This window comes from Alexandromys fortis, unplaced genomic scaffold (assembly GCF_014885135.2).
Source record: "Alexandromys fortis isolate MF-2015 unplaced genomic scaffold, M_Fortis_MF-2015_v1.1 scaffold_29, whole genome shotgun sequence".
In the NCBI taxonomy this organism is placed as follows: Eukaryota; Metazoa; Chordata; class Mammalia; order Rodentia; family Cricetidae; genus Alexandromys; species Alexandromys fortis.
The window spans coordinates 13,678,904-13,705,239 of NW_026067891.1; the positions used below are offsets into that span (position 1 = coordinate 13,678,904).

General features: G+C 49.9%; 1 protein-coding gene across 3 annotated transcripts in view; it reads left to right on the forward strand.

Annotated features, from left to right (window-relative positions):
• Positions 1-26,336, forward strand: part of LOC126497976 (sorting nexin-29) — a 356,924-nt gene that overhangs the window by 311,344 nt on the left and 19,244 nt on the right. For 2 of the 3 annotated variants that reach the window (XM_050136295.1, XM_050136287.1), the window contains exon 14: positions 11,920-12,059. In XM_050136295.1, the coding sequence (XP_049992252.1) occupies positions 11,920-12,059 (140 nt within the window). Of the gene's footprint in view, positions 1-11,919; positions 12,060-12,402; positions 12,656-26,336 lie in introns of those variants that run through there. The other variant, XM_050136280.1, reaches the window with a different exon arrangement.

Genomic DNA, 26,336 nt, shown 5'->3' on the forward strand with positions numbered 1-26,336 from the left:
TACATGCTGCCCTGTCCTGGGGTTGACTCGGGTCCTTGTATACTCGTGAGGCATTGCTGTCCATAATTCCAAAACCATGGTCTTCAGTGAACATTATTTAAGGGAATACCTACCTGCATTAGTCAGATCTCTCGAGAGGAGCAGAATGTACCAAATGAATAATGGCTGCCTACCAGTGTCCAGTTTATGAGGCTAAATCTGAGCTGGGCCTTAGTACATGCGGGATCCTGAGGAAGTTGGTCTCATGCCAGTGAAGGAGTGGACGTGGTCAGCAAGAGTGAGGGCAAGAAGACAGAGAGCAAAACCTTCCGTCTTCCACATAGCAGTGGTTCTCTGCCTGAGGGTTGTAACCATTGGAAAACACATGTTTCCAAAACTCTTAGGAACTGAGACGCTACTTAGTAGCTAAACTATAGTTATTAAGTAGCAGTGAAAATAGATTTATGGTTGGGGGTTCCTAAGACCATCCGGAATATGTGTTTTCTGAAGGTCCTGGCCCACAGGTTAAGTCTGCTGTCATATAGACTGCTGCCAGGTGTGTCTTTCTACCTTCAGATCCAGATTAGAATTGGGTCTTCCCACTTCAAATGATTTAATTAAGGAAAAAAAGTCACTCACAGATGTGCCCAACCGTTTGAGTTTTTGTTAATTCTGGCTATCGTCAAGTTTTGCAACCAAGAATAATAACCAGCACACCACCCTTCCAGTCCTCTCCTGGAATGGCTGTAGACACGCTGCATCTTGCGTAGCCGGGGCTTTTTCTGGAGAGCTGTTTCTCTCGACTGGGTCACAGGAGCATTAATTCAGCCCCCAGAACATTCTCATCATTTAGTTTCCTGGGGCTTCTGCCTTCTGAGTGAAGGTGCAGTTCTTTCTTTATAATGAGTTTTGAAGCTTTTTTGAGCCAAGTGCCTGATCCTCATAAGCTCCTGAAAATGGAACTCTTTTGAGTCACAAAGGAGCCTTTGATCTCCCTAGTGCTCTCCCCGTGAGCCAGGCAGCCTTCTTCCCAGAGCAGGAGATGAGCAGAACCCTATTCACATCAGCAGGGCTGTCCTGATCGTGAACTGCGCACAGGCATTCCTCACAAAGCATAGGCTGTGTTCATGTGCACACTCATTTAGTCTCATCAGCCTCCTCGTGGCCACCCCCACAGGATAACACCCATCCCCACTTTACACTTGAGCCCTCAGTGTCCATCTTGCCTCAGGCATTTGCTCCACTCCTCCCACTTCTCTGTCAAGGTTCAGCTTGAGTCCTCCCTACTTAGAGAAGTCACCCCCTTGAGTTTAGCTTTTTTCACTCCTTTTTCTCTTAGTAGCTTTAGTATGTGTTCACATTTAGTGGTTTGTTTCTAAACACGAGGGTACTTGTCTCCCAGGAGAGACACAGGAACTTCAGCAGGGGTGACCGCAGGCAGAGGGCATGGTGACCGCAGGCCAAGGACGCGACCGCAGGAGGAGGACGGGGTGACCGCAGGTGGAGGACCAGGTGACTGCAGGTGGAGGACCGGGTGACCGCAGGTGGAGGACTGGGTGACCGTGGGTGGAGGATGGGGTGACTGCTGGTGGAGGTTGGGGTGACTGTTGGGCAGAGGACGGGGTGACCACGGACGGAGGACAGTCAGAGGACGGGGTGACTGCAGGCGGAGGATGGTCAGAGGATGGGGTGACCGTGGGTGGAGGATGGGGATGGGGTGACTACAGGCGGAGGACGGGGTGACCACAGGCAGAGGACGGGGTAACTGCAGGCAGAGGACGCAGTGACCGCAGACCGAGGATGGGGTTGGCTTGCAGAAGACCTAGCAGGGCATACCAGAGTAGCTAGCAAGAGTCCTTAAAGGCTGAAAGGAACTTAGAATGCAGGGACAGCCTGGTGAAGTTGGGTTCTTCAGGAAAGTCAGGTCCACACTGGTGATGTTGGTCTCCATGTGAGGTCTAGAACAGTGCTGTGGACAGAACCCCTGCACAGAAGTTGTCAGCTGGTGATCCCAAGGCCACATTCTTCAGAGACCTGGTTTGTGTCTCACAGTGAGGGCAGTGACAAGGATGTTATGTAAACTCATAGTGGCAACTGGGGGAACAGGACTCCTCAGTAACTAAGCAGGACGTCCTCTAGAACTCACGTCAACGTCCAGTACCCTGGGTCCTTCCAGTCATGAGTCTGTCTGGCCTGCTGTTTTCACAGACTGTGCCCTGTTGTGACAGCTTTTGACTTTTGTCACCGTGGAGGTTCAGGGCAGGCTTCTTAGAAGGAACAATTTCTTTTTCCATCTAAGTTTTGTTTGTTTGTTATTTAGGGACAGAATCTCACTGTGCAGCCTGAGGCAACTTAACCAGAATGTATTGACTTGGGGAAAAGTCTGACTTCAGGAACCACTGGATTGAGGAGATCAGGGCAGTCTCTTTCTTGGGTACTCCCTGACTCCTGCTTGTTGTCCTGTGTTTTCTTGCTCTGCCTGATTTTCTTGCCAAGTATGATCCTTCTTGGGCAAACATGACCTTCCTTTATGGCTTGCTTTCTATCAGTGAAACATCTGAAGCAGAAGGCAGTTGCTTTCATGGTAGATTCATGCTGGGATCCTGTGCCATGCCAGGTCCAGCCATGGTAACGAGGATCAGTTAAGTCATGTTCATGAATAAATCCTGCCCAAACCATGGTCCTTTTCCCTGTTACCCGCCACCTCTTCCTTGAGAAGCTACTGTGTCAGCCCAGCCTGTGTACAACAGGAAACCCACTGCATAAGTGCCATGCCTCCAAAGGCTGGAGAGGCATATTTGCACATAGTGCTCACACAGATGGTCTTTATTTATTTCTGGATGACGTAAAGTGGCTAAGAGCAGTGTCTGAGCTATATTGAAAGGGTGACCCAGGTGGCTGTGAGTACCGCCAGAAACACACACACACACACACACACACACACACACACACACACACCACTTAGCCAGTGCTCTATTGCTGTGAAGAGACATCATAACCAAGGCAACTGTTATAAAAGCATTTAATTGAAGTTTAGTCAATTTTCATCATGATGGGGAGCATGGTGGCATGCAGTAGACATAATTCTGTAGAAAGAGCTAAGAGCTTTACATCTTAACCCACAGGCAGCAGGCAGAGAGTCTGCTCTGAGCCACACACTTCCTGCAGCAAGGCCTCCTGAATTCCTTTTTGTGAAGCAGGTGCTAGATAAATAGGGTAGGAGGGGCCAGGTAGGAAATAACCTGGCTGTGTTTATTTTTAAACTGAGTTACAGAACAGTGCCCAGGCACCACCAGGTGGGAGAGAGACTTTGACTTCATTGTGGAACACTGGGAGACTCTGAGCCTGGGGTAGGTTCCATGGAGGGCGATGCAGGTAAGGGGGTGTCCTGTGACCTGCCTCAGAGGATGCAAATTGCAGTGAGGAGCTGAGCAGACAGCCCCCAGATTGGCGAAGCATAAGCTCAGAATGTGGTGTAGCAGGTGGAGACCAGGCTGTAGGCACGGCTGGCTCCAGAGCTCCTGCAAACCTTCATCTCTGATCACTCCTCCTTTCTGTCTGCTCACCTCATTCCCAGAAGGAAAAGGAGTAAACTCTACTGTGGTCTGCCATGCTCATGTGCCGTATCCTGGTGGGTTTTTTCTTTTGTTGTGTGGGGGTGGAGGGGGTGCACACACATGGGAGCTAGGGGTCAACCTTCCTCAGGAGCTGTCACTTGATGGAGGAAGGACATTGGTTAATTATAATAAAGAAACTGCCTTGGCCCATTTTATTGGTTAGAACATAGGTGGGTGGAGTAAACAGAAGAGAATGCTGGGAGAATGAAGCTGAGTGAGGAGTCGCCATGGTTCTCCCACTCCAGACAGACGCAGGTTAAGATCTTCTCTGGTAAGCCACCTTGTGGGCTACACAGAATATTAGAAATGGGTTAGAACAATATGTAAGAGCTAGCCAATAAGAGGCTACAGATAACAGGCCAGGCAGTGTTTAAAAAAATACAGTTTCCATGTAATTATTTCGGGGCATAACCTAGACATGCGGGTGGCCAGGTGCCAGGGACGCAGCCCCGCCGCTCCTAATTCTACAGTCACTGATCTGGAACTCTCCAAGTAGGCTAGGCTGACTTGGCCAGTGAGCCCCAGGAATCCCTTCGCAGCTCCAACTCAGACCCTCATGCTTCCACAGCAAGCATTTGACTGACAGCCACCTCCCAGCCCACCTGTTAAATGGCTATGGCTATAGCTCACCAGGGTTCTCAGTGTGTTTACACTGTGCAGTCATCACTGTGGCCCTTTTTAGAAAATTCTCATCATCCCAGAAGGAAATGCATCTTTTAGAGTCATACCTCATCTCCCCCCACCCCAGAAACCACTGCCACCCTTTCTTGCCAGTACCGGCATGCCACTCTAAAAGTTTCTTATAAGTTATTGGCTGTGGCATTCGTGACGCACAGGACTGTTTTCAATATTCATCTGTGTTGTAGTAGGCGGCAGCATTTTATTTTTATTGTCAAGTACTATTCCATTGTATGGATATACCACATTTTGTCTGACCATACATCAGTTGATGGATACACGAGTTACTTCTCCCATTTCATTCCCTTAATTCCTTTCCATCTAGGAGTAGAATTGCTGGGTCACATGGTGTCTTGGTCTGTTCAGGCCACTCTATCAAAGTACCGTAGACCGATGACTTAGAGCCAAAAGAAACTACCTTCTCTCACTTCCAGAGGTGAGAAGTTCAAGATCAAGTCAGCAGTAGTGTCAGTCTCGGGTAATGGCTTCTCCTAGCTGCAGCAGTGGGCCAGCTGGCTTCCCCGGTTTCTTTGACAAGAATACTGATCCCATTAACCATTCAGAAGGGCTCCACCTGTACAGTTGAGTCATCTTCCAAGTGCTTCACCTAACACTGCCTCCAGGGTCAGGCCTTTGCGTTTCCATTTAATTCAGGATCTTCCCATCTCCTGTCCATCTGCCTCCGTGTTTTAGGATTACAGGCATGCATGCTCAGTGCTTGTTGAGGGTGAGGTTTTAACATGCTAATTTGGAAGGAGCCCAAGCATTTGGGCTGTTGCATGTGTTAACAGAGTGTTTAGCATTTTGAAGAGCAGTCTGTTTTCCAAGCTGGCTGCTTCATTCTCTAAGCCTGTAACGTATGAGTGTATTTGTTGACGTGTGTGTATAATCTCTCCATACTCCCGCCAGCACCTAATATTGCTGATTGCTCACTCTGGAGAACCTGGAGCCCTGCCTCCTTGTGTCATCTGTGCCTCCGTAGACACTGACACTCAGCACCATCTCTTGTGCTTCTTGACTGTTTGCATGTCTTTGAAGAAATGTCTGTTGACTCATTTGCCCTTTTACAGTGTTTGGCTGTGGTAGCGGTTTGCTTACCTCAGACACAGAGCCTGGCGTGTGCGTCATTTACAGATATCTTCTCCTCATCCTGTGTTACCTTTCACTCTCTTGATGACGTCCTTTGTAGAAGACAGTTGTGCTATTGATGAATTCCTCTTTAATGTCATGTATGAGGAAGCTTTGCCTAACAGGGTTAAAAAAACCTACTCCTGAAGTTTTTATTTTTAAACAGTTTCTAAGTTTCAGCTCTGTGAGTCAGTTTTGCTATTCATTTGAGGCAACCTCTGTCCATGCAATGACAAAGAAATGTGCGAGTCACTTGTGGGTGTTAGGGCTGAGCGAGCGCCTTTGCTGTAAGACTACTCTCCTCCATTGCGTTCTTTTTACGGATCTAGATATTTATTCCTCTGCTGTCTCCCTGCTATCTTGACACTGTGGCTGTGCAGTAAGTTCTGGAATTGGGATATGAGTCCTCTCACCCAATCATTTCTAAGATTAGTTTGGCCACTCTGGGTCCCTTAAGTGTGTGTATATATATGTATGAGTTTTAGGGTCACTTTTGGGATGGAGGAAGCAACTGGATTTTGAATAGGTATTATACAGAATCTGCAAATGGATGTGAGATAAGATTGTCATTGTCAACTTAATAAGGTAAAAGTCTTCTCACCACAAACACAGGATCCCCACTCATTGAAGGCTAGAATTTCTTCTAATGTTTCAGAGTTTGAGCCTCATGCTATCTCTGTTCAGGGGCCCATAATTGGGGTGATCACCATGGACAAGATTACGGATGCTCCAGCAACTGGGCCTGACGTGTGGCCACCCATTCCAGGAGGGGGCGTGTCTGCCTCTGACAGCACAGCTGTACATAGGAAGTGAGAACTGTGTACAGGGCTATATTGCCACACCAGCAGTGTCATAGTGGGGAAGGAAAAGAATGGCAGGAAGCATGGCTACATGCAAGCAGACGTGGTGCCGGAGAAGGAGCTGAGAGTTCTCTCCTGATCCACAGGCAGCAGGAATAGAGAGTCGCTGGGCCTAGCTTGAGCTTCTGAAACCTCAAAGCCCACCCCAGTGACATACTTCCTCCAAGACCACACCTCCTAATCCTTTCCAATAGTGCCATTCCCTAAGCATTCAAATCTATGAACCTATGGGGACATTCTTGTTCCAACCACCAGTGTACATCTGCAGTGATGCCAAAGCTTTTCGGGACCAAAGAGCTACTGTGCTTGCTTTTTATCACCTCTCCTCCTGTCTTGAAGAGGTCTCCTGGTCTCTTAGGTTCAGCAGGAATAGAGGGGCATCTCCAGAGATGAAAAGAAAGCAGGCTTAAGGCTATTCGCTCTGGTCCCCAGCAACCACGGTTTTCTCTTTAGTCATGTTTTCCTGTGGCTCAGTCGTTGTGCCCCTCCAAGGACCCAACCTGTGACAACTACTGAAGGTGGGGGGTAGAAGAGATGTTTCACACTGGCCTGCAGACAGACAGGCTACCATACCATATCCAACTTGCCCTGAGCAAATTTCCAGGACCTCTGTGATCCCCTTCCTCAACCACAGCCCAGCCAAGGTGAGACTGTTTGAACTGTGGTATGTGGTTCACCCTGTATGAACCACAGGGTCAGATGGTCTCTTATTTCTGTTCTTGGCAGAGCCGCAGGTCTACTCTGGTGTGTGCAAAGGCAGGGCAGCATGGTGGCTGTAGAAGTCAGGCAGATGGTGTTTGCTATTAAGCTCAGCTTTTGGGGACTATGGTGTCCTCTCAAACATGCCCTTTTTCCTGCTGTCCCAGGCAGCATTTACCCAGGGACTGTCAGAACCTGACCAGGATGCTCCCAGCCTACTCATCAGTTTCCATGTGTGTGATGAGAGAAGCCATATTGCAGGTTATGGGGCAGCTGGCTGTAGGTCTTCAGTACATCCCTTGACCTCTCTTTAGGAGTGTCAGGGGACCTGGTTCAAATTCCAGCTCCATGAAGACCATGGACGGTGTGATCTTGTTGTGTCTCAGCACCTCTGTGTCCTCCCTGTAAGATGGGCGTGCTCAGCTGTGGAAAGAATTTTGTCAAATCCCCGCTGAGCCTGTGCTCAGCTTGCTGTCTTTAGCAGTGTTGATTTTCATTCTCCTTTAAGTAAATATGTTTGCACACATTTCAGGAGATTGGGAGTGAGTGTTGTAGCCTTCCGTATCTGGTCTCAAATGCTAGCACCATGCTCTCTAGATGTGAACTATAGGTGTGGTAGATAGCATGGGAGCCTTGGGGCACCACCTGGAGTAATGGGCCTTCTCCCCAGGATCCAGCCCCCTTCTCATGAAGCCTCAGTCCTTTCACCTTGTGTTGGCCATAACCTGCCTGTGGTGCTGGTCTAATAAAGTGAGGCCAGGAGGCAGAGATGGCTAAGTGAGCTAGTGCCACGGTGGGGACCAGAATGGGCACAGGAAGACCATTCAGGGAGGCTCTCTCAAGGCTCTGACATTCTCTAGCCAGTGGCCTGTTTTGGATCTACCACTTGTGAAGCTGCTGCCTCTCAGCAGGGACTGGCCTGTCTGCTGCTCTCAGAAGGTGCCATGCTGTGCTTGATAAGAGCATAAGGGAGCCAGGGAGTGCAGCGACTTCTGCCCTTGGGGAAGGTACTGCTGGAGGGTGGAGCTTTCCCTATAGCGAAGATCCCTGTCAGAGCCACCTTGAAATGGGGGGGACCCCAAGCATGTATTCAAGCTTCATCTTACAGCATCCACCCTCATTAAGAGCTGTGCCTAATGGACCTCTTCTGCAGGGATGGATGCTCCCATCAAAACTGCGGTGTGCACCCTGGCTTTCTCTGCCCACAGTTGACAATGGTGTCCAGACAAAGACGTGGTCCCCAGAGGTGCCTGGCAGGTTATATGCCAGACTTACATCCAGCCCCATCCCTTCTAATCTGCAAGTTGGCTGCCACCCCAGGAGCCCAGTCAGAGTTCCCCAATTTCTTGGACCTTTAAGAAGTGACGTGTGCCTGTGATACCACCCCAGGTACCTTGGATGACACACAGGCTCTGAAGGACCAGCTCACTGACATACTGGTCTTTTGTCCTATGCTCCCCTGTCCAGAAGCCCTTAGAACCAAGGGCTTGTTTCTAGGTCAGCCTGGCCTTCACCACCCACCGTTTTTGGGATCTGTGTATTCTCTTGTGGCCTGTGGCCTCCTTGCAGCTTTCTCTGGCCACCAGTCTGCCCTTCCTACATGTATTTGTTATTTCAACCAGCATGCTTTTTCAAGGCTCATGTTATCCTTGGACACTGTGTGAGCATTTTGTGATGAAGGCTGAACTAGACCTATGTGATTGGGGTGGAGGGAGAACACCAATGATGGCAGGTGAGTGAGTAAGACAAGAACACAGGGCTGCTGGGATGAAAGGGAAGTTAAGGATCTGCTTTTGTTTAAAGAAATCACCTGCTTTAGTCTTTTCAAACACTGCTCAGTCCATGTAAAACATGCCTGTGGGTCCAGCCTTGTCCTGTGGTAAGAATGGTGGAGACTGACTTCTACATGAGGTCTGACACCACTGTCCACACTGCCCCCTTCAGCCTCTGGCTGACATCTAGCCTTGGCATCTTACATTGCAAGAGCAGCCAGGCATGCTGGTGCACACCTGCAACCCTGGCAGCAGGATCACAAGTTTAAGGCCAGCCTGGAATACAAATGTGAACCTGTGTCAAGACAAAGTCAGACAGCAAGGAAAGCTCCAGAAGCAGCTCTTGAAATGTGGACCTCAGCACTGCAGACACGCTATCCTCTTTGTTGACAGTAGTCATGGTGTTTGGTTAAATAGGAACATGTCCTAATTTTCTAGAATTATTTGTTAAATTAAGTATTTAAGAATGAAGTATCAAGTGGCTATAATTGTTTATTCCTTATTTTATTGTCCTGTTTTTGACATAGAGTCTCATGTAGCACAGGCATTCCTCAAACTTGCTGCATAACCAAGGCTAGCCTTGAACTCCCGATCCTTCTGCTTCCACGTCCCAGGTGCTGGGATAACAGGAGTGCACCACCACAGCCAGCTACAGCTGTGTTAATATGGGCCAGGGTGCAGCTCGGAACCCTTTCCTAGTGTGCGTGCGGCCCTGGCTTCAGTCCTGTAGTGTCACAGCTCATCTAATGAAAAGGCCGGAATGACGAAACAACTGATGAGGAGCTATTGAGAACTTGCCATTGTTCATAATAAAGTAAACCCACCACTGTTTACAGAGAGGAATGGCATGGCCTTCCCACGTTGCTTGTGAGCAGTCTCTCCTTTGCCTGTGTCCCCGTGGAGTATGGAGATTCAGGCTGAGGACCAAAGCAAAAACTGTTGGGAGCAGTTCAGGGCTCAAGGTCAAAAGCCAGGCAGACTGCCTTGGTACTGAGCTGATAGGCATCCCTCTGTGTATATACCATGGCTTCTGCTTAAGCCAAGGAGGAAGTGGGATTTCTGCGAAGTGAATACAGGTGACTGTCAGAGAGAGAAGGTTAGGAGAGTTTGCCTCTGCAGGTTGGAGGTTGTGTTGAGTTGAGGGTCTGAAATTGCACCTTTAAGACCCCTTTCTCTGCTAAGCTGCCATTTAGTTTAGGACCTGGGGCTGGTTCTTCCCATCATTCTTGTCACCAGCCTTGGTTGTGTCCTAAGGATGCAGCTCATGGGGAGCATGGGATACAAGGAAGACTCGAGGGGTGCTCTTGCTCCCTGGGGAGGTAGTGCATTCTGGAAAGTGTTTATCATGCAAGCTTGAGGTCTGAATTCAATGAAAACACCAAGTAAAAGGAAAAATACCTTAGCCTTAAAACAACAACAGACAAACAGAAAAACCGGGCATGATGACGCATGTTTGTAATCCCGTCACTGGGGAGGCAGAGAGAGAGAGACAGGAGGATCCCTGGGGTGCACTGGTCAGCTAGCCAGCCTAGTCAGAGAGCTCTAGGTAAGAAATTCTGTCTCAGAAATAAGGTGGACACCCAAGGTTTTTACTCTCTCTCTCTCTCTCTCTCTCTCTCTCTCTCTCTCTCTCTCTCTCTCTCTCTCTCTCTCTATTAGACAATGGTTGCTGCTCAGTTTGATTTTCTGTAATCAAAACAGCATGGGTTCCTCAGTACTGGCTCTCAGTGTGAATGGTACTAGGAAAGGGGGTTCCTCCAGGTGAGACCCTATCTGCCAAGTCATGACTGCCTGCAGGACCTCGGTGAAAGGAGACCTTCATTATTCAGGTGACACAAGGGCAGGCCAGACTGCTGGCAGGGGGTGTCCTCTGGCTTCCACGTGGGACACTTGCCATCTCTGACCTCCTGTGGCTGTAGTGCCCATTATCCCTGTCCAAGCCCAGAGCCCTCCACATCACCCCCTGCCCCCAGGGTTGACAGCACCTTTCCCATCTTCTTGCTGTAGAGCCTTTCAAGCTGGCCTTAGAGGTTTCTCATGCAAATTAAAACCCAGGCCCATTCCCATCAACCCTGTCAGGAATGAACATCTAATCACTTGATGTGTTAAGTGTGGACACCAAGGAGCAGAATCCAGCATCCAGACCCAGTGAGCATAGTCCAAGTGGCTCCGGCTAGGGCTGGAAGATCCTTTGCTGCCTTGATCCTACCAGGCTGAGGAGGTTTCAGCCACTGACCAGGGGCAGTGCTGGAAGTGACCATCCAACCCACGGGACTGGAGTTGTGCTGTGGCAACTTGTGGCATGGCTTTGGACAAGAAAACCTTGCTGCCTTTATAGGGCCAGGGAAACCCTGTTAGCAGAGTCTCTCTGGTTCTTCCTCCCACACAATTCCTGAAGGAGACTTTCCAGAGAACACACAGGGCTCTGTAAAACTGTAGTCTCAGAAAAACTGCAGTACTATCTGCATCTACACATGTCCACTACTGCAGGGCCCGCTCTTCTATGTGGGGTGGACTTTTAAGATGTCACTCTTCTGGTACCAGGCATCTGTCCACTCGTGCTCTCTCACCCCAGCCTATGCGGAGTTCTCTGCTGGAGAGCAGGGCACTAGGAGGCTTCCTCAGTACCATCTAACACACAGTCACACTGGACAGAGTGAGTCTGAGCCCCTGGGGAGAGGGCCCCTTCCTGTGGTCCGATGGCGAGGGTGAGCTCTGCTCTAGGCAGCTGCTTCCTCAGTTGCTGTGTGATCCAGCAGACTGTGAGGCTGCGAGTCCCTGCTCCCCCACAGCCGTCTCCTCTCGGCACTGAGCCCAGAAAGAGGGAATATTGTGACACCAAGAAACAACAGCCACACCTAGTCATTCATTCATTCATTCATTCATTCATTCATTCGCTCACTCATTTGTGGGAGCACACTGTACACAGGTATTGGACCTGCCTTTCCTATGCTTGATAAAAATAGCATCCAGACATCTTTCCCATAGCACACGTAAAGCCGTGGAGACCAGTTGTGCACAGCCGTGATTGAACCCAGCACCATGCACACACGAGACAAGTGCTCCACCACTGAGCTGTACTCCACAGCCTCTGACAGTTGTTGCCTGATGGGTGCGTGTTGGACAAGATCCGCTCTGAGCTGATGACACAACCATACTGAGTGCACATTCTACCTGCCTTCCTAGGACGCCAAGTTCGTGGAGGAGCGACGAAAGCAGCTCCAGAGTTACCTACGCAGCATCATGAACAAGGTCATCCAGATGGTGCCTGAGTTTGCTACCAACCCCAAGAAAGAGACCCTGGTGCAGCTGGTGCCCTTCTTTGTGTGAGTACCTGTTGGGGGGAATACTCCTGGACACCACACCAAGCTCTGCTTCCTTTGCTTCTTTGGAAGTTGGGAGCCAGTTGCTCTGTGCAGTGTCTGGAGCTTGTGGAGCAGGTGGTACCTAGGAGCTGTCGGTGGTGCTGAAATGCAAATTCCACCCTGCACTTTGGGAGACCTGTGTGAGTGAGCGTCCTTGATGGTCTCTGTCCAGGACTGTGCTTAAAAATTTATTTATTTATTTATTTATTTATTTATTTATTTATTTATTTATTTATTTATTTATTTATTGAAGATTTCTGTCTCTTCCCCACCGCCGCCTTCCCTTCCCCTCCCCCTCCCCCAGTCAAGTCCCCCTCCCTCGTCAGCCCAAAGAGCAATCAGGGTTCCCTGCCCTGTGGGAAGTCCAAGGACCACCCTCCTCCATCCAGGTCTAGTAAGGTGAGCATCCAAACTGCCTAGGCTCCCACAAAGCCAATACGTGCAGTAGGATCAAAAACCCATTGCCATTGTTCTTGAGGTCTCAGTAGTCCTCATTGTCCGCTATGTTCAGTGAGACCGGTTTTAACCCAGGCTTTTTCAGACCAATTTTTATTACCGCCGGGGCGATGGTGGCGCACGCCTTTAATCCCAGCACTTGGGAGGCAGAGGCAGGCGGATCTCTGTGAGTTCAAGACCAGCCTGGTCTACAGAGCTAGTTCCAGGACAGGCTCCAAAGCCACAGAGAAACCCTGTCTCGAAAAACCAAAAAAAAAAAAAAAATTATTACCTTTTAAAAAGTGTGTGTGTGTACCACAATGTAAGTCAACTTGCAGTTGCTTTTTCTCCTTCCACTATGTGGGTCCCAGCGGTCCAACTCAGGTCAGCAGGTGTGGCAGCAAGTGCCTTTAGCATATGTGGGCAGTGCTTGAGATGGTGCCTTATCAGTGACAGTCAGTCTGCTCCAAGTGTCATCCTTGTCTTTGCAGTTAGAGTGATCGTGGCACAAAGCCCTATGGTTTTCCATGTCTCCAGGTACTGTTGAAGGTGATGATAGTGTTTCTAATATACTCTCTTCATGCAAGTCCCAGGTGAGAAGCCATAGGAAAAAGCCTGTGGATCCCCGCAGGTACATTTGAGAATCTCATTTGAGAAGCCCTTGTCTGAGTCTGGATAATTTGCTGGGACAAAATTAGAGTTTCTTTCCACTGGGGCTCTTTAAAGCAGTATGCAGTAAGGCATCTGGGGCGTTCACTCCCACAGTGATGCTACAGCCAGGCTGATTTCCACTGTTTGTGGGATGCACCAGAACTTCCAGGCTGAGCTTCTGACCAGACAGAGCTACTTTCTTGCAGAGGCCCTTCTGTTGTATCTGAGAAGACTGCTCATGGGTTCTGGCTGTCTCAAGGTTTGTGAAAAGACATGCATCTTGTGCACTGTGTGTTGAAAGATGCCTTTCCCTATTTACTGTTATCCAGTTAGTAGGACACCAGGGCCTAGGTATTCATACTCGGGGAAGGCCACAGTACATCATGAAAAACACTAACTCATCTCTCACAGACATCTCCAGTTCAGATGTGTTGGGAATTAGCCTTTCCCTATGAGTCCCAGCAATTTGGGCTTTATTTTCTGTTGTAGAGCCCAAGAGGACTGAAGGCAAGGAATCTGAGGGTCCCAGCTGGCTCCTGAAGGCCAGCACCAGTGTTGAATAAACACTGCTAGGCTGCTGGGCTGTGACAACTGTACTGCTCTGTGCAACAGTTCCGGAATGCAGGCTCAGCAGTTTGTGTTAATCGGTGCTGTGAGAGATGCTTTCTGTCCCTGATTAGTGCACAGCGCACAGGGTCCAGTTTTGTGAGCTTAAAGAGCAAAGGGAATTTCAGCAGGAGACCAGGGAGTGGAAGTTTGACTGGGCTAGACTCTGGGCAGCACTAAATACCCGTGTCCCTTTGGCTTTACTGGACATGACAAATTAAGCTACATCTCCTGTCTTTTGTGGGCAAGATGAGGCTGCAGGGTGAAGCTGCAGGCGGTCAGAGAGGTGATCTGTAGGCAGATCCTGGCCATACTAGCAAAGGTCCTCACGGCCTTTGAGGACCATGAAACCAGCATCCCCGATGAAGTTCTTAGTGAGAGAGTTACAGGTAGAGATACGTACAGAGACAAGTATACACACATACACACACACACTCTCTCTCTCTCTTTTACACACACAGAGATACACAGACAAGTATACACACATGCACATTCACACAGACAAGTATATACACATATTTATACACATTCATACAGATACACACACAGTCTCACACACAGAGGTTCACAGTTAAGTATAAACACACAGACACACAGGCAAGTATACACACACACATATACATACAGATACAGATAAATATACACAGATAAATACATAGACAAGTGTGCACACATATATACATATACTCATACAGATACATAGATAAGCCTACACACATATACACATACACAAACAAATGTGCATACACAGACATACACACAACTATATGAACACACGTGTGCACATATGCATCTATTTCTAATTAACGAAATAAACCCTCAAAGCATTATTGTTACTAAATCTCTGCAGCTGTCCCTTGGGTCTTTCAGACACTTTGTCTTATTTTCATGTGGAGTGAGTGAATATTCAGGATGCATTTCCGAGACACTGTCACAGTCAGATGGGCCAGCCTCATGCCACACCTGCCTTTTCTCATCGTCTTCTAGGCTCTTGATGTCCTGGTGGAATTGTATGAAGATGCCGTTAAAATGCCGACCCCACAAGGTTTTGTAACAGTTAGATTATAGTGATATGATTACACATATAGACTATTTTATAACGTGTACAGCCAGAGAGGAGGCATAATTGATCTTAGGGCTGTTCCCACCACATGGGGAGCCTAGGCAGAATGGTGCCCTCACCTAGGTTTGGGGATGCAGTTGGGAAACTTACAGCCTGTGAGCATACCTGATCCCTCTGTTTCTGAAGTGACGTGGTTGCCACTATAAAACAACTGAATGCTATCAGATTAAAACATTGAGATTCCAGGCTTCTTTTGAACATAGAATTGCTCTTGCCCTGCCCCCTGCCGTACAACACTCGACTTTGGCCACTAGTGACTCTGTACCCCTCAGATCCTTCTGTCTCCTAATGCTACCCCGGTCTCCCCACTACACACATCACTCTCTGGCTGGTTTCAGACATGCTCATGGTGTCATGTTCTCACTGTATCACACACTCACAGGACCTGCCTAGTTCTGCAGAGACTCGAGGGTGTGGCTCTGGACCATGACCGCTTTTCTTAGAGCCCGTCCACATAGGTGACAGACTTGGGATACATGCATTTGCTCATGCCGTGTGCCTGCCTGTCTGTTCTGTGAGCCAATCTGTGTTTACTTCCTATTTTAGTAGCCTATCCCCCCCTGGAGATATGACAGGGAGCAGGGCAGACCAGACCCCTGAGAGGAATTGAGTGGTGAATTCCCCCCCCCTCCGAATATGCCGTTACGTCCTCAGGGTTCTGCAGTGTTGGTCTACTTGGGACAGTGCCTGCTCCCACACACACTCTGCAGCTGTCAGTGCCGTTACATGTCCAACTTCATGGCAGTTGAGCAGATCCGAGAGTGGACTTGAATGAGAGCAGGTTGAACGTGCCCTCCCCACTTTGGCCTGCAGCCCCTCTGAGGCATAAAGTGGGACAATGGAAAGTGGGCACTTTTTATCCATTTTGGACTCTGTACCAGTGTGGCACATGGGGATGCCAGACTTCCCCTGCATACACCAGATAGAGAGCAGAAAGATAACAACCCCTACTGTCCACTCTGAGGAGCCCCACATTGTCTGTGTTCTCCGAGCACTTGTTTTCTTGATTAGATTTTTGATTTATTTTACATACCAACCACAGTTTCCCTCCTTCCTCTCTTTCTGTTCAGAAAGGGGCAGGCCTCCCATGGGAGTCAACAAAGCATGGCTATCAAGTTGAGGCAGGGTCTAGCTCCTCCCCCTGCATCAAAGCTGGGCGAGGCCACCCAGCATGGGGAATAGGTTCCCATAAACCAGCTCATGTGCCAGGGACAGGTCCTGATCCCACTGCTCGGGTTCCCACAAACAGACCCCACATGCAGACAGCCTAGGTAGGTCCCACACAGGCTTTCCAGCTGTTGGTCCAGTGTCCCAGGACTGCAACCTGCTGGGGAGGTTTACTAAGGTCCCTGGGGAAAAGTTGGTGCCATTACTGAAGGGAGGGCTGACTTGAAGAGTTCCCTAAGGAACTGGGCAGCACATCCCAAGGTTTCAGTGATTTTCTAGGCTGTCATTTAACACGTTACTAAAACATTTCTTTATAGAGGAATTCGCCCCTTGGGAGCTGCCATGCCCCTGGTGGGATAGGTGAGGGAGACAGGGTGAAGTAGGTCTCAGCACAGAGTTCAGCAGGGGTGTTGTCCCCATTTCTCCCCCACTCACCATTACTTTTACTCCAGATGTTGTTAAATAGAGTTTCTGCTGAATTGAGAAATCCATGCTGTCCCAGAGAGCAATTAAGTTTCGCCCAGGGTCACAGTGGGCTGCCTTGTCTCTGCCAGGGCCCACTTGAGCCCACACTGAGGCTTTTTGTCTCAGAAGGGGTTACTGATGTGCACAACGCAGAACCTGCTATCCTAAGCTGCTGTGGCAGATGATCAGGAGCCTTCTCGGTGCCACAGTCCTCGTCAATGCCGAGCTCTGGAGAGGGTTTAAAAATAAGTGTAACTTTAATAGCATTGAGAGGGTCGTGCCTTGCTTTGTTGAACTCTGACCTTCCACAGCATCCCAGTCTCCATTGTCTGCCCAGGTAGCTCCTGTGTGACCTGGGGCAGGAGGCTGCCTCTGTCCTGGATCTAGATTTAGTCAAGAGGCACAGCAAAGCCCAAGGTTGTAAGCCTTTCTCCCAGCCCTCCTCTGCTACTGTGTTGCAAGGATAGACTGGTGTTTCTCTCCTTTTCCTCCCTCCCCGTGCCTTTGCAGAAGCTGGGTGCGCTGTAAACAACGGGCATGCTTGCAAGTGAAATAAAGACTAATTATGCTAATTTGCATAGGATGTGCCACAGGATAGGAGCTGTAAGAAGTGTGTTCTAGAAGCATGCTTCTGGTGTGCTCGTAGCCTCACTAGGAAGTAGGTGTAGCATGTTGAGAGGCTCTGAGCAGGCTGAGGAGTAGACTCGTTGGGTCTTGTTAAGCTGTCTGCAGACCTGTGGGCTCTATGATCAGGCGTGAGACAGTTGTTGAAAGCAGTGTGTGCTTTGCCCTGCCAGATGCCCTTCTTTCCGTGAAGTCATTGAGACCCTCCTGGTGTTTGTGTGGTTATTCCTTCTCCGGGTGAGAAAAATAAGCAGCATTGCAGCAGTGCTGGTGGGATTAGCTGGAGTCCTCCGTGTCTGGAGATACTCTCGCCTGTTACTCTCTCAGTTCTGCTCACTGCACAGGTCACTGTAGGTCGTATAATGGTGAATGAAAAAGTCTGAGGTACCCTAAGAATAGATTCTTTTGGGGGGATTTCAAGTCTGACTTAGGCATCAAAATCACGGAGACTCCTCCTTGGAGCATCATTGGGATACAGATTTCCAGTACACTAGTAGGAGTGGCTAACTTGAAAGTCACTCAGGTGGTGGAGATACCCAAAGAAAGAGGGTGGAACAAAAAGTAGTGATGACCAAGGTTGGGATCTAGGGACGTGGGTGGAGTGCAGCACCAGCCAGGCAGAAGAGAGGCTGGGAAGAAGCTGTCAGGGATGGAGGGGAGGATTTCCAAAGTTTCTCCTTTGTATGAATGAGCTGTGAAATTAGCACCTCATCTCAGAGCATCAGGAATAGTAAGTTGTCCCTCGACATAGGCTGCCAAGTTGGCAGAGGCCCCATGGAGCAGGCGGCATGGCACAGCTGTGGTGGCATCCCTGCCACTCCATCAGTGCAAGAGCATCCCAAGCCAGCTCTCAAGGTCAACACGGAGGAAGCAGGGATGCTCCAAGGAATCAGGCCCAGACTGCTGTTGGTCAGGGCCTTACCCAGCTGGCAGACATGGGAGGCCCTCATTCTACAGTGAGCAGTGTATACAGAAATGGAACCTTTTGGCCATGGTGCCATGTTACCATATGTTAAGAGACTCTGAGCAGGCCGAGGGTTAGACTTGCTGGTCTTCTAAAGCTGTCTGCAGACCATGGTCAGGAGAGAGACAGGTGTTGAAAACAATGGGTTCTTTGTCCTGCCAGATTCCCTGAGCTAGGTTAGCCTTCTTTCCATTGAGCCATCGAGACCCATGTGTCCCCTTTGGTGTCTGTGTTGTTATTCCTTCTCCAGGTGAGAAAGAATAAAACTAGGAATGAGACTAAAAATAAGATTGCACACATCCAGTGTTCGGCTAGGGGCAGGAGTGGAGCTGACCAGGTCAGAGGGATTTCATGCTTCCATTGCCAGCTCTCCGTTGTGAAGTTCAGGGTCTCTGTTATGGGTCTTCTGGTGAGGACATGTGTCTGCTTTCTGTCTCCTGTGGGAACTCCCTGGGTTCAAGACAGGTCTGACGCAGCCCCTTCAAGTTCTGCCCAAGCCCCCACTTTGGAGCTCACTTGAAGCACAGGTTTCAGAAAGGGCTGGAAAATGGGGCTGAAGAAGATGGAACTCGGAACTCAGGATCTGGCATCCTTATGGGGCATGACCTCAAATATCTGCTCTGCACTGCTGCTCCTAGCAGGCTTGCTTGGGAGCCACAGCCCTTTCATGTCCCTTGTCTAATATGCCGGGGTGTGCTAGATGACCCTAGAACATTGAAGTCCACAATCTGCCTGCGGAGGAAGAGCAGAGCTGTTTGGATTCCTCCTGTTTACACTCGGGGATTTGCTGTGACGGGGCTACGGTGTTTTCTCACCCGCTTGATCTGGGAAGGCAGCTTAGGAATCTACTGACACGGCAGGAAGCGGTTGTGATGCTGCCACTTGGCACAAATGTTGTCTGGGACCTTTTCCTCTCAGTGGCTCAGTGGTGGCATCTGTGGTGATGGAGGACAGCAGGCTCTGTTTGACCTGAGGCTGCGTCACCGACCTGGTGATCTCAGACTTGCCCCTTTGCAGGATCCATTCCTCTGTTGTCCCTTCTGAGGACAATGCTGGCAGCTGGCATGCCGAGATGGAGCTGCACAGTAGCTGCAATGGTGTCACTAGCAGAAGTGGGCTCTTAGTAACAGGGCAGAGTGTGTGGCATTCTGAGATGGTAGGGGCACAACAAGCATTGCACAGTTCTCTAGGCCCACAGAGCTCTCCGTGTGTGTCCATACCATGGCCACATCCTTTATTTTGACCTGAAAGGCCTTGGCTGTGGCGGTGTTCACATGATGCGTCCCCATGGCTGAGCCCAGAGCCATGGCAGCAGAGGGGAAGTCTTCCTTCTCCTGAGTGAGAGGCTCAGCACAGAGGGCGGGTTTCCTTATGGTGGAAAAGCCAAGCTGCAGTGGTGGGTTGCCTGCCACGTTGTGTTGCAGCCATATCAGCGCAGAAAGTGCAAGACTGGGCCACATGGCCCTGTGACCAGATGCTGGATCCTCATAACCGGTGGCCTGGCTCTCAGTCACAAAGACCTCACAGGCTAGAGAGGACTGAAAGAAATGCCCCCATGGGCGTGGCTTCACAGCAGCGCTGTTCTGACTGCAGTCACAGCTTTGCTTTGGTGTTCAAAGTCTCACGTTAGTCCCCAAAGGATACAGTTGGCAGCATAGATATTACTACAATTGCCTGCCCTACTTTGTGGCTTTTATTTTTAAACATTGGAGTCTCAGAAAATTCAGTTTGGAGAAAGGGAAAAAGATTAGGTTATTTTTGGCACAGTGCCCTCCTTCCAGTTTAGGGTTAGTTAAAAACAGTGGCAGAATGGCTGTGGTGGCAGAGGTGTGGTGACGGCTGAGCTGGCTCTCTCCGCAGTGCCACCGCTCTGATGGCAGCTGTCCTCTCCGGGGGCCGGGCAGGGTGACCGGCGTCTCCTGCCCTGCTACTGCTGTGTGGAAAACACCAGCTGTAGGCCTCAGTTCTAGCACTGCTCCAGCTTCAGATGACAGTCTAGGAGCCCTGTACTCGGCTGGTCTCCAGTGGGGCCCCAGAGGGCTTTCGCTGGGTCACATCTAGGGCGAAGTAGTGGAGGGGGTCAGCTCACACTAACTCACAGGTTGAGCAGGGGTGTAGTGGGAGGAAGGGGGGTACTGGGCTCAGGGTCCAGGGATCATTTCTTACAAGTTGTGTGAAGGACTTGGGATACCCTTGAACTGTATTCTGCTCCTGCTGAACCTCCTGGCATATGCAGAATGCCCATACGGCCTGGATTGCCATCCCTGGCAGAGTCGTTGTCCCCAGCAAGGTAAGATGTCTCGAAGCTTCACAGAGGTGCCCACAGCCTGAGTGGTAAAGTCAGTCACAGTAAAGGACAGGCTTGGGCTTCGGCTGTTACTACCGCAGAGCTCTCAGCCCATGAGGTCAGGAAGCTAATGGTGGCTTGGAGGCCCGGGCTTCTGATGGCACCTCCTAATACTCAGCTGGGAGTCGCGAGATGGCCGCTCGCTGGAAAGGACAAGACAAGGGAGGCCATGGACCTTCTGTCTCCTTTAGTCACTTGCTTCCCCTCTTTTACCCAAGAGGCCGAGTTTCACATAGGGGTCTTGATTCAACTTACATATGGAAACGTTGTATCATAGGAATGGTCTCAACACAGTCACCAGTCCCCCTGACCTGTCAACAGTGGCTCATTTCTTTTCCTCTCCCCTCTACAGGGGCAGGGAAGTAGGGCAGTGATTTGATTGTGTCCACACAGCAGGCAGCTGCAGGCCTGTGCTTTATGGCTGTAAGACTCAGGACGACTCAGGTCCTGGTCCTGGGGAGCCCTCCCTGCCATTAAAGAATGAAATGCAGTCAGGCCATGGGAGTGTTGGCTGGGAAAGGGGGAAGCATGTCCATGTAGGGGCAGCCTCTGAATGATGGCCCATGGCTCTCACCCCTGTGGACTGTGGTGAGCAGGGAGGGAGCCCTCAGGTAGCAATCTGGGCTAGTTACCGATTGACATTGAAGGGGCTGATGTAGACCTCCCTCAGGACTGTGATTTGGGGGGCCAACCCCTAAGTCTCAGGGCATGAAATAGATGGGAAACAATGAGGCCATGCTGGGTCGACGTCCTCAGCCTGTCTTTGAGCTGCACTGTCGGCCTTCTGTTTGTACCTGTGACATGGAGACACTAACATAACTGTGTGGTGGGGTGACAGATTGGTGCTCCAATCATGAAAACCCTGTTACCTTCCCACCCTGTGCTCAACCCACGAAGGATACTGTGAGGAGAATAGGAATACTAGATTGATCTATTGATAATTATAAATAATTACCATGAACAAGAGGAGAAATCTTTATTTCCCATTATCCACAGGACTGCTGTGATTCAAACTGTTGTTTTGACTAAAAAAATGAACAAAACATGATGAGAAAATTAGAGATGTTTAAGCAGCTACCTTCCCTGCTAAAAAAAAGGAAAACTTCACACATACGCAATTAGGAAATCAAAGTGTTCAAATTAGTCCCAGCACTCAGAGGAGGACCAAGCTCAGTCAGCTTACCTGGGGCCTGTCAGTGTAGTAGCCCAGGCCAGCCAGGAACACAGCCCAGAGTAACTCCTGCTCTCCACCAGGTGCGGGGTCTGAGCAGATGCTGGTGGTGCTGGAGCAATTCAAGGCCCTGAGGCCGAGAATATTCAACCTTCTGGAGACAGCAGAATGGCTGCATGGTGAGGGGAGGTGCCCATGCAAGGACAGCAGGTTCCAGTAAACCTGTGGTCTAGGGAAGGGGATGGGGTAGGAACACTGGGGAGGAGTTTGAGCATGGGGGGGGGTGGAACCAGGCAGCTATGGAGATGAGGGAGTGTACATGGTGACGTCGCTGGTGTGTGGAATTAGAAGCACAGGGTTATGAGTTAGTAAATAAATGTCTTGGAAACACTCAGGAGCAAGAGATGGGCTTTGTGAAGCCTCTGGACATTCTTGCAGAACCTGAGGACAGATGCCTGCATGAGGTATAAACAAGTGGTACCTGGCACATGAGCGAGGTAAGGTCATCGAGGAGAGAGTGGCGTGAAGGAAAGGACTAGTGGCTACCCTTGGGGACATCAGGAGGTATTGGGGGGAAGACATAATGTTCATAGGATCTTCCCGTCTAGAGCATCCTCTGCCTCCCTGCCAGTGAGAATAGAAGCTGCTACATGGGCAGACAGGTGGCCTGGCTGTGTGCCTGCCATCTGGGTGGGGCCTTGGTGTGGCCTGCCCTCTGGTGGCACTCTGGTGCTAGGGAGTGGATGATGACATCTATACCTGCCAGACAGGAGCAGCCCAGAGTGACCCATGTGAGCTAGGCATTGGCTAACTTTTTTATTTTGGCTACTGCTCTGGTTCTGGTTTGGTTTCTTAGGCAAGTGCTCTGCCCTTACACTGCATCCTTAAAGGCACTGATGTCCTCTTTAGTGTATGGTCCCGACTAGACACCTCTGGGCGCCATGCCACCAAACCCAGGAAAGCTAAGTGTCTTCATTAAAGGAGATCTCAAGGCCCAAGGAAGTTGAGATGTTGCCCATCATGACAACAGAGCTGTGGCTGCATGCATATGACTGAGTCCAGCGTCTCTTCTGCCACACTTAGGGCATGGGGCAAGCTGCAGGGCATTGAGTGTAGATGGTTTTCTGCTGAAGCAGAGGCAGTCTCAGCTGTGCCTGGACGCCAACAGGAACTCAGCCATAGCAGCCATCACGTCTGTCGCTGGGACAGTTCAGGGACACATGCTTTAAAGCCAGGCCTTCTCTGAGAAGACAGAAGCAAAACCAGGTGACAGCATGCTTGATCTGCTGAGATGGTGTGGACCCCTGATCTCTCTTTCCCTCGGCACTCCCTCCTCTACAGCTGACTTCTCCAGGTCTCTTGTATCACTCCGCAGAGAAAGGAATTCTCATGCCTGGGCTGAGGTGTCTTGGCCAAACTGGTGATAAATTCAGCAGGCGGAGAAGTTGCAAGCCCCAAGGGGGCCAGAGCTGAGCTGGGAAATTCATGTTGGTGGGGTGTTGGGCCCCATTTTCATTAGCTAGCAACTCTGGGACCCCAGAAGCTCTACATTGCAGAAGGGATGCTGGAAATGGGCATTGCAAATATTAGGCAAATGCCCTGTCCTTGTGCTACGTCCCTGAATGCATTGGTGGGTTGGATGAGGGACTGATCCGCTCTGTCTCAGTTTATAACAGAGCCCCTGCTCTGGGAGTTTGAAGATGTGAGGCCTGGCCACTCATTTCAAAGGAAGAAAAGAAAGTAATGATTAAAAGGCAGGAAGCAATTTTAGCCAAAATTGCCATTTGTAAGCATTGACGGTTGCTGGGATACTGATGTGAAGTATTTAAGCTTGGGCACAGGAGAAATCCTGCATTGTGAAGCAGTCCTAGGCAAGGTGTGGTGTGTTGATCACTACTTGATTCTGGTTCTACAAAGGTGGCCCTAAGGAAGTCTGATTCCCATGAGATGATTTCTCCTGCTTATGGGATCCTACTGTAGGATGTGGCTCTGCTGGAATCCACAGTGGCTGAAGACTTTGAGACACCTTCTCAGAGTTGTAAATAGGTTGTAAAATCAGACAGGTGACGCTAATCTCTATGCCCTTGACCTAGAAGAGGGTAGGGTGGGTTATGTGTCCTGGTGTGCATACATTGCCTGAGTGGTAGCTGTGCTGCCTGCGTGTTGGTCAGCACAGACCTGTGCAGAACGAGGGCAGAGCTGCCTTCAAAGATCAGCTGCTGCTGGGCATGGTGACCACGGACTCAGCAGGTGGATCTGTGTGTTTGGAGCCAGTCTGATCTACATAGTGAGTTCCTGATGGCCAGGACTACACAGCGAGACCTTGTCTCGGACAAAGCCTGTCAGAGCCTGTTTGTGAGCTCTGGGGCCTCCGGTCTTCCCCATGCGGCTTAGGGAAGGGTAACATCCAGTGATTCCACAAGATGAAGGGTGCCACAGACCGGCTCAGGGGAGTCATTCAGACCGCGGGAGAAGCAGGGTCTTGGTATGCAGGAAGGCACAAGTTCAGCGAATGACAGACAGACACAACACACAAGGGAGTGTTTGGAATCTGCTGTACTTTACTAAATCTATGTTTTCATTATATAGTAATCAAACAAAGAACAAGTCAGAAGGCCATGTATCAACAGTTGGCACAGTATGAAAGCTTCTTTTAGTCCCATTACCAGGGACAGGTGTTAGACATAAAACATCCTTAGAAAAGGAAATCTTGTCCTTGAGAACGTAAACCTCAGACAAGTGGTTTTACCTTATGAATAGAAAGTTTCTGTCTCGCTATCGCTATCATGGCCTTTCCTCTTCCTAACCCTTTACTTCATCTAGTCACCAAATATACCTAATCAGCTCTCTGCACCTGCTGAAATATACTTTTTAGTAGCTTCTTATGCAGCAGACACTATGGGGGTTGGGGTGTAGCAAGCCTATCTATAAAGTTCAGAGTATAATATAACAGTCTTTGTCCATCAGCATTAACCCATCTATTCCCTTGCTCATCATACACCCTGTGTATGACAAAGGTTCTGCTCTAGTCTTATACATATCCATACTGTGCTTCCTTATCCCAGAGCTGTTTCTGAAGAGAACGATCCTTGTCTTGTATATATAAAGACTATCATTATTATGAAAGAAATTGTGCAAAGCTCATATCCCGCATAGCCAGCTAATCGAGAAACCTGTCTATGCCTCAGCGGTGGCTAATACCAGGCTGTCTGCCATTGACCTCCAGGAAGCCTAGTTCCATGGGACATGTAGCTCCCATCCGGCATAATGACATATGTCATGTCACACAGATGACACTGGAGTAGGTGTGGCAGAAGGGCAGGGCTCAGTATGTTCCCACAGAAGCAAGGCCTCAGAGTCATCTTGGACACCTCATAGCCGACTGTCCTCACCGACCCCAGGAAGGAAGTGCAGCTCTAATGATGTCTGGAGACACCTACTGCAATCATGAGAGAACACAATCGTGTTGGAAGTCCACGGTGGCCTGTGTCACGATGACCATTGCTTAGTACCCCTGCTCTTGAGTGCAGTCTTCCCTGCTCCCGGGAGTCATTTCAAGACTGTGCTCTCTGGGACAGCACTGGGGTCTGAGTGAGATAGCTTAGCCTTTCCTCTAAGATGAGGCCCTCTTCCCTCACTGGCAGTAGAATAGCATGTGGACTTTAGGGTCCTCCTCTCATACCCCTTTCCAAGCTGGCAGGTGGAGACCTGCTGCCAGGCACCACCCATATACGCAGTATATACGAGGCCTGCCAGCCTCTCTAGAGAGGAATCTGGAGACAGGGCCTGGTTGATGTGATTGTTGCTCTGCGGATCACTCAGTCTGTTAACAGCTGCTCACCATAGCCAACACCATGTGCATACGACCAATAGGAGGTGACTGGGGACAGCCATCCCCCAGGAGAGCTATGTCTGCTGTATGCTAGCATGCTAAACAAGAAGTCCTCCAGGCTTGTTGGCACACGTGGTCTGAAGGAGGCTGAGAGGTTGTGCAGACTGAGGCTGCAGACCCAGCCAGTACTGTCATGAGAAGTCAACCTTGGGGTGCACTTGAGAAACCACAGGAAGTGCCAGTGGAAAGTAAGGAGGCTACATGAATGCCCAGGACACACAAGATCCCTCTGCCAGGAAGAGCTGGAGCTGCCACCACCTTCGTCTTGGCCTGCCCCCCTCATCTCGACATGCCCTGCCTTGTGCACAGTGTCAGTGGCCTCTGCCTCCTCCTCCTCATCTACAGAAAAAGGCTCGCTCTTGCTCTGCTTGTGGAAGTGCAGCTGAAGAAGACAGAGCCCACGATCCACTCAGAGCAGGCTTGAGACTGCAAGGGGTTTCCCCCATGCTTTTCTGTACACAGTAGGTCATCCGCCCCCACTCTGCTTTAAGTAGTAGCCACCATTTGTCCAGGTCAGGGACGCAGGCTGTGGGCTGTCCTGGGATGCAGAAGGTTGATGATTAGCATGAGACCCTATAGGACTGGAAAGGAAAAACACATGCAAAGGCTTTGAGGCTGTGCCCCACTATGTTCTTCTTTTCAAGGGGGGCTCAGGGGCGTCCTGAGCTGTGGCCGAGAGTCTAAGGGCTCAGGGTCCGCTGAGTACCACACTTGTGCTCACACCTGCGGCCTGGGCTCTGGGCTTATTCGTGCCACACAGCAGCATCCCCATAGGGCTGTGAGCCATTCCTTG